Genomic DNA, 8,947 nt, shown 5'->3' on the forward strand with positions numbered 1-8,947 from the left:
GTTTTCTTAACAAAGCTGGAGAGCTGAAAATCAGTTAACCTTGGCAGACAAACCTCAGTCCAAGGCGGCCAATCCCACGTGAGCAAGTGAGATGGTGAGTCAGAGATTCCTCAAAAAATACATGAAGTAGTTAGCCATGTTTCCGTCAAAAGCTAGAAGACAAATGGGAGGTAAATGTAGACAAGCTTAATTAGGTGAGAATAATTATAGAATTTAGAAGACTGCAAACAATTACTTGGCTATTTATAAGAAACCGCTTCCAAAAAATCCTGCAGTCTAGCATTTTATTTACTGTCACAAGGTACCAGTCACTCTTTTAAATGAACTCTAGGCACAGTTCCAACAGCCTAAACACCCCATTTTAGGAATTGGAACTTTTACTACATGAAGCCAACTATTTCATTAGCATTTTATTAATCCATCCTGATGGCTTTTATGTTCCTTACCTGCAGAACTACTTACCTCATCATTCGTCAAAATAGTAAGATCAAGAGTTGCCTTAATAGATCAACTTCCGATAAGAAACGTAAGACAGTGCACAGCAAATAAACTGTATTTTAATGTGTTTCAAAAGCAGTTAATAGCTGGACTACCTCTCCAAAGAGATACCCGCCACAACTAGGTTTGACAACGATTTTGTTCAAATAGCTTGAGATGAAACAGCTTTTCACCTTACTACTACTTCTGTCTCCAGGTCTGTGTTTTGTAACACAAAGACCATCTGTATTTGTGGTTAAATTTTTCACATACAGGCAGTCTGCATAAAGCTCAATATCCTTCAGAAGCCTTTATGGCTGGTGAATCACACCTGTAAGAGACGATATGCATCATAACACATATCATGTCACTAAAATGATATATAAAAATCAGCTCAGGACAGTTACTTTAGTAACAACCAAAAGATGTGAAGACAAGAAACTGAGCAAGAGTATCAACGCGTCGAACTTTGAGCTAAAGCAAAAAGCAAAAGGTGGGGGTTTTTTAATTTGCCAGGTATTCTTCTAATGACAAATATTAAAAGACTGAAAACAACTCATTCTGACTGCCTGGGGTTTTTTAAAACAAACGGTCTGGTTTTATAATTACAAATACTGTGTAAGGCAATACCTTCTTTGTACTGCAAAACCAACAAATACAAGGCTGCAATCAAGTTTCTAAGAATCTCTAAATTTCAAATGTGAATATTTTTTTAATTTGGAAGTCTTAATGATTGATTGTTTTTGTTAGAAGATAACTCAAAGTACAACAACATCTAGGCCTGTTTTTAAAGGAGCTTTCTTTCCTGATAAATCTTTGAACATAGCACACCTTTCAAGTTCAGTACATTCACAAAATAGCGCAATTAAGAACAGCATCACCAATGAATTGGCTACTGGAAAGAGACAAAATTTACCAAACATACAGAAATATAAGTTTTACCATAGCAATTATGCATATCAAAAAGATGACACCTGTAATTAATCTTAAAAAGATACAAAAAAGAGAAAAAACTGAATTACAGAAAAGAAAGTCATTTATTTAATGAAAAACTAGAAGTTAATAAAAATTAGCAAATACACAAAAAATATACACAAACAGCAGCAATACTATATAGTGACTTACAAAGGGGGGGCGGGGGTAGGAAGGGAAGCAGCAGCCAGAGGCCAGGCTGCTCAACATGGCTTGTCAGTCAAAGGGGGGAGGAAAAAAACACAACAAAAACACGAAACAGTATCCTTTTCAACAGTACAATCAATCTACAAACAAGTTCTTAGAATTATTTTACAACATTTCCTGTAGAATCAATTCTTAATACAAAAGATGCCCATTTTGGGTGTATATATATTCTCAGTGGTTTACTGTTGACTTATTTTAAATATATTAGTGTTACTACATGCAACTGCTTCCTGTAATTTAACAGCCTTTCATTTTATTTACCTTCATATACATCTACCCTCCATCTACCAAATAATTTGGCTGACAGTCAAAGATGGTTACCCTAGTTTCTGCTAAATTAAATGCAATGGTTTTAAACACTGGCCTGAAGAGGTTTGATTGCCATTTCAACACATGGATATAGTTACATTGATGCCTAAATTGCCATTTTCTGCAAAGAGCTGTGCAATGCTGGTGTCAAAGACTAGACAGTCACTATTCATAATGGCTGTTGCAATTCCCTCATGAATAGATCGAGGAGTTGCTTCCCAAGTCAATCGCCGCCTATGACCGTTTAACTCAAGTCGATAAGCAAAGTTTTCTGCTTGCTTGCGTGTTCCTATCAGCTGTACAATTGCAAAGAACTGCTGGTGACCATCATATTTTTCCTGCTTCTCCAATACTAACATGAAATGAAAGCCAAAACAAGACTGCATCATAACCCAGTCAACAGCACCAGGAAGATTAATGTCTGTAGCAAGGAACACTATATCTTCTCCCTGAAGTGTTGTAATTGACTTATGTTGATGCATCAGGTGTGGCATTACAGCATCCAGAGAACCTTGCCATTTACATGAAGCACCAGGACATGGACAGGAGTAAGGCCTAAACTCACACAGATCCTCATGGTCTGCTTTTTCTGTGTGTGGCAAAGTTATCTCACATCCGGAGGAGGCATATTTACATGGGAACAGTACAGAATTGGCAACTTTCTCCATAGCCAGGTTACGAATGGAGCCCAGCGGGCCTCGGCAAGTTGGACAGCACGTAAGTTTGGGGCGACAGTTGCTACAAACAAGATGGCCACTCTGACACTGAAGAATTGGTGGCAGCACATAGTCAAAACACACAGGACACTCAAAGAGACTAGCCAAGTCATTATTGGACGCTGTAGTGCCAGTCAGCGCAGGCACCCTCTGTGATGGCGTACACTTTGAAGTACCTGTAGGTAGTGCTGTAGCAGTCTGACGGCTCATTTCTGTAAAAAGAGAGAAAAAAGAATCAGTATCTAAATGCATTTCATTTTCCTCTGCATTCAGTATTTCTCAATTTGCAAAGACGCTTCAAAACAAAAGGGATACAAATGAAAGCCCAAACACCATGTAATGCAAACTGTGGATACATTTTGCGTAGAGTATCAATGGTGCATGCTAAAATACAGACACTTGTATGACATACAAATTTAGCAAGCGAAGTTCTGCTAATTATTCTGAAGTGGAATTTACCTATTGGGAGCTGCAAGGGAGATGAGTAAAGATATGCTGAAAATGTAACTGAAATCCTCAAAGAAGTTTTTGTTGTGGCTGTTGGTTTTAATACAGCATTTACAAACTGCTCCCCCAGATCACTTGCACGTAACAACTAGGAGCACTACGGAACGATTCTAAGGCTGAATTTTAAGTTGCTCTTTATTTAGTGAGATGAGAAACTAGCCGTTTTTAATGAAAAATGAACTTCTGGATATGACCTTCTCAGTAATTGTGTTTACTGTACAATTTTTTAAAGAAATTGAAAAACAGTAGCAAGGAAAAGCATAGCTAAGACGATTACTACACAGCTTTTTTCCCAGATTAGGATAGTGACTCTTCATTTTCATTACTAAGGCCCATAGCTTGTGAAGCACATCCATTGCTTGAGCTTCCTGAACTAAACTGTTTGTGAAGATACAAGAAAAATGAAGCAATTATTTTAGTCAGTAAGACAAGAAATTAAGAAGATTAAATTTGAGAATTAGTTTTAACATATAAGTACTCAAACACCTCCAGTAACGTGACAATGCACTGCTGGTGAGGTTTTACATTCAGTGGAGTTTGCACTGCAGTTCTATTCTTTCTGACGTCCCCAGACATCTTTGGCCCTCGGACCAAAGAGCTTGCTCAAGCATTCAACAGATGCAGTAAAAGTACCATATTTCTTAACGTGTTACGGATGCTACGCTCTGTCATGTGCCCCCTAACTCTCCTCCTCCTTGTACAAAAGGAATTACTAGTATTACCAGAAAAAAACCCACTCTGTTTTGAAAAAGACCCCCTTACATTCATATTAAGGAAAATTAAGTAAAATGCCATCCAAAATCGGCTTCTGTTAGACATTAAAATTCTCAACCACCTTAAGTGGTTCTCTGCAAGTACCCCAGCTTTGTGTCTGTCACATACACATAAAGCTCCCAAAATAAACCTCATCTTTAATCTCCCTGCTATCTGACAAGTTTCCCATATTTAGCAGCATTTCACCCACAAACTTATTAATACTTGGACTCTATACCTCAAAGCAGCATAGTGTGCATGCTTTTGCAAGACATGCACCGTTCGGGGTATGACGCGAAGGAGCTAAGAGATTCATTCCAACATGCAAAATAACTTATCCCTTGACATTCAAGCACTAATCATAGACAGGCAATTTCAAATTCTTCTCCAGAAGGACCTCTCCCCAGTCCAGAGCTACAAAAACATGAGCGTCTAAGACTCAGCATTCGGTCACTGATTTTGAGTCTTATATGCCCAATAACCACATCACCTCACCCCTCCAGAGTCTCTTCTTTCACCTCAGGCTTGTTGGACTAGGAATACCCAGTTCCCATCTTCAGGAAAAAAAAACATTCACTGGTTTTCAATGCTGGGCCTTAAATGATACTGCAGAGAGATGACAGGAATGTTTGTACCTTTTGGCCTTATTTTCCTACTGTAAGGCATTCTAGCTTAGATAAAAAGTTTAAGATATCTGTGACAAATAAAAGACATGTTCTGGGGAAGCAATGCCACATCAGCTTGTTGCAAGCAGATTCAAATGATAAAGCCTCTGTGACAACTGAGCACTGTTGCCATTTTTCTCCCGTAGGTGGGAGGCTCATGCCGGCACACTGCAGTTCTGTGCTCTAGAACAAATTATACACAAAGAATAATTGTACCCGGGAGAACAAATGCCAATCACACTGTTCCCTTGCAAAGATCTTATAAATCATATGCATAGTCATCTGTAAAATTCTAAAAGTGTTTCCCTCCAAATACTGTAAAGACGCACATTTCAGAAAAGTCTGTGTGTGCTTCATCTTACCCGAACCTATATGCCCTGAGCGAGGGATCCCAGTGAGGGATCCCCAGTAACACGCAGATAACACTGGTGAAAACCACTGTGTCAGACCAGTTCCGTAGGCAGTCCAACTAGCTGGGTGAACTCTGGTTTCATTAATTACACCTCTCAGAGCCCATTCATAGTTAAATTAAGCAACCTAGAAATTTTGCAAAAGACCTTAGGCACAGATGTACTCCCCACTGAAGCTTGCTAAGCTACAAAAGTGCTAAAGAATCGTACAGCCCTGTTTTATCACCGTTTCTGTCTGTGACCAGCCCTCACACGCACCTTCCACAGCCAAGGTCCGTGCAAATGAGCAGGGAATGAAAATGAGCAGGAATCTGTGAACTACACCATTGAGATTAGCATGTGAGAAATAAACTGGGTAAAGCTATAAACTATAATTTACCAAGCCTAAACCTGCCCAAAGCCTACATTTTTCATCACTCTTGTTAACACAAAGATGAATAATACATCATAATGGAAAAGTCAGAGAAGTTCATTTTTATAGCTGTCTTAAAAACTACAAGTTAACCACAACTAAAATTATTAACAGTGTAATACATTTAATCCACCAAACTCTCAAAAACATAAAATTACAAACCACGTAAAAACAACTACAGAACTGGAAATAAAGAGTGAAAAGGCGAAAATGTCTTTTAAGATTTCCTAGTTGTAGATCAAGAGAAACTCTGTCCTTCACGACATCAGAATGCACGGACCTGATGATGAAACTGGTCTCAACACCATTCTGGAGAAGGGTGGAATACACACCCTAGCGAGATGTCCCGAGGAACGAGATTTTGCAGCTGCTACAAAACCAGGTTAAGATACTGTGCATAACGCATAACGTGCGAATCTGAGGAATAAAGAAAGTTCCCATAACTGAATTATCTTTGTATAGTCCGTTTATAATTGTAAACTATCAAATAACTTGTACTTTTGTAAACTGCTGAGCCACGCCAAAAAAAGAAATCACCGCTTGCGCTCTCGTGTAGCTGAAATTTACAGATGCTAATCACTATTACAGCAACACTTCTCGGCTCTCAAAAATTTGCTCACCACACTTCGTTAGTTGACTTGTTGTGGAAGCTGTTGACAGTGACAGAAAATAGTTGATACCCTTTCTTCCTCTATTGGAAAGTATTTCTGTATTTTCTGTGTTTCTTTCAGTATCTTTCTTGCATAGAATTTTTGTGTAGTGCAGAACAAACTGCTCTGGTATGTTTTTCTTTTGCTAATAGAAACCACTTCCTCTTTTGTTACTTCCTGGCATATTGTTGGTCTCATTCCTCTTCGTGAAAGTAACAGTGCGGCATCAATACACTTTACCGTTCATAAACTACGTAAAGCAACATCTACATGAAAGTTATAAAGTAACTCTCGTAACCGTTTTTGTTTAAAATATGTGAAGGCTTAATTTCTTCAATGTCTGAGAAAAAAGAACAAATTTCTTCATTACTTAATCAAGAACTGTGGTAATTTTTCCGTTAAACATCTCTGTACAGTCGCGTGTTAACCCCTCAGTTGGATTCTTTAAAACATTTTGTGTTTGCAAAGCAGAAGAAAAGCCATAAGGGCACTACTTTTCTATTATAGCTTTTTCACCTCAGTGTTCTTGTTCTATGACTATTTTAATTTTCTATTAAATATCAGTATAAAAATTTACACATTCTAGTAGAATTACTGTGCTTTTCAACAAAACTTTGGTCAAATTTCCCTGCTAATGTTCTGTGTAACCCATTTTTATTTTTGGTGCAAGATAGCTTAAAAGTCAGAGGGTAGAGAAACACTAGACGTCACATTAAAGGCTGCCAGATCTTTCTCTCTCATGGCAGCCTGCAAAGGCTTATCTCAAACGGTGAAAATTGAGAGTTATGACGGTACTGTGATGGTGAGATTCCTTAAAGTGTGTGAGAACAGGAGCTGAGAAAGAACAGAAACCTACATGACTTGGAAAGCTAATGGGCTATATGTCGGCAAGACATTGCTTTAACTCGGTAGAAGACTATTGGTCACAGATATATTTTAGAGTCTTTAAAAATACAAACATTTATCGTTAAAGAAAGCGACTTCAGTCGCTTCGTGCGCCATTTCTGAGACACCAAGGTACTGAGAGGGCCAAAACGCTGGTCTTATCATTGACGTTAAATTTGCAGGAAACGAAGTGAAATACAGGGAAAGACTTACAGCGGTCTAAATATCCACCGTAAAAACGGCCATGAACCTAAGGTTTTTCCGAAATAAACCATTTGGCTATGCTTTTTCCTTTGCCGCCTATAGATCCTTTACAAGGATCAGTATTTCTATGTACAACATCGTTTTCATTGACAACTGGGCAACAGTTGCGTTCTACTAGTCAAAATACATTGTAAATATCCACAAAGTGATTTTGTCTGCTGAGAATAGCAGTTGGGAGAATCATCATTATCAAAGAGCAACATTCAGACCAACCTGCAGCATAAGATATTGCAGAAAATTTCTTTTTCATATAATGAGAAATAATAGCTAGAAATAACGTGATCAAACGGATTTTATATTTTCTTATAATAATGACAGAGGACCATGTTTCTGGCTAGAAGTAAATACTACTAATGGTTTGCTTTCTACGGGGTCAAAGGCACAGTAAAAAAGAAATTTTTTATCACTTATTAGGTAGGAATACTAAAACTCGCTGAGTCTCTGATTTCTTATTTTTGCTAGCTTCACTCAAACACGCTTTGAAATATTGACCCCAAGCTGTTCTGAGATTTATCTTACTATCTGCTCTCAAAATAAACTAGGATACGTCCCCATAAAATACTATGTAAAGCAGTTTAGCATTTATCTAAATATTAACAAGCGTTTATTTAATGCACAATAAATTCTCCTTCTCTTGCTGGCCAAAATGTGGGACATGGCGGTGTTTTGAGACAGCAGGTGCCGCTCTCGTTACTGGAAGTATTCAGGACTAAGAAAAAGAAATGTGTACATTTCATTATGTATATATTTAGTTGCACTAGATACTACCTACTCAGTGTAAGCTGTTCATATAAAATTTCCTTTAGCGAGAGTTTTTTCTTTTAGTTTGAAAAGAGATTGATTTTTGGAGATGCTAACAATGTTGCCGTAGACCCTGATTATTTTCTACATCATTCTATTTAGTTGCATTAACACAGATGTAAGTGCTAAAAATATCCATATAGTGAAAGCCTACAGTTTATGCGGCTTTCAATATCTTACATGTTTTTTATAGGAATGCTGCTCAATTCTTTCAGCGATTTCTAGTAAAGCATTGTCTTGCTTCTTGTTTGAATTTTTGTGTCAATTAAAGAGGACACCTCAAAATTAGTTCTGTCTATTTCGCTGTATTGGCTAAAAAAAGTACAGTAGAACACGATGCACCTAAAAAGAGTAGTATTCCTTCTTAACTAAAATAGTCAAGGAATACCAGATAATTTACAGATCTAATAATTGTGCGCTTGCCTTTGTTATGATAAATGTGCCATACTAGTAAAAAAGTTGATATTCTCATTCCTTGCCTGTAACTTAAATTCTTTTATTTAAGACATGAACAGCAATGCATCAGTGTACACATATGTCTCTGGAGAGATGCCGATAACAATGTGTGCAGATATTGATAAACCGTATTCATCCTGATACAAAAAATTATGGCAGTCTGCCAGCTGAACTCGTAGCTGAGCCTGGAAACCGGAGAGTTTTTGATACATCTCGGCCGTCGCTAACACAAAGTTTGCTCTGTCAATGACCTTCATAAATTTTAGGCGTAAAGACAGGGCTCCTGGCCAATGGTAGTCACACTCTGTCACGTTATCTTACTGAGGCTTGCATTTGACCATTCTTGATTAAAGTTCATAAACCTGTTGGCTGCCACAGGCAAAAAACTGAAATGCAGAAGGCAACAGACGTAATATCCGTTCTCTGTTTGCTCTCTGATAACAGGGGAGGCTATGCGTACTTA

At 37.9% G+C, this 8,947-nt stretch overlaps 1 protein-coding gene across 3 annotated transcripts; it reads right to left on the reverse strand.

Moving 5' to 3' along the window:
• Positions 1–1,495: 1,495 nt before the first annotated feature.
• LOC104040795 (E3 ubiquitin-protein ligase SIAH1) lies at positions 1,496–5,789 on the reverse strand. Of its 3 annotated transcripts, none has more exons than XM_064459447.1 (2): positions 5,709–5,789; positions 1,496–2,893 (listed from the first exon to the last, which is right to left on the reverse strand). In XM_064459447.1, exons 1-2 carry the CDS (start codon positions 5,734–5,736, stop codon positions 2,043–2,045), a joined length of 879 nt encoding a protein of 292 aa, XP_064315517.1. In that variant the 5' UTR covers positions 5,737–5,789; the 3' UTR covers positions 1,496–2,042. The 3 variants fall into 3 exon arrangements, with proteins under 3 accessions (XP_064315517.1, XP_009511775.1, XP_064315515.1); XM_009513480.2 differs by lacking the exon at positions 5,709–5,789 and adding an exon at positions 5,591–5,684; XM_064459445.1 differs by lacking the exon at positions 5,709–5,789 and adding an exon at positions 3,466–5,569.
• Positions 5,790–8,947: the final 3,158 nt, after the last annotated feature.

The sequence above is a fragment of the Phalacrocorax carbo genome, chromosome 8, assembly GCF_963921805.1.
Source record: "Phalacrocorax carbo chromosome 8, bPhaCar2.1, whole genome shotgun sequence".
Lineage (NCBI taxonomy): Eukaryota > Metazoa > Chordata > Aves > Suliformes > Phalacrocoracidae > Phalacrocorax > Phalacrocorax carbo.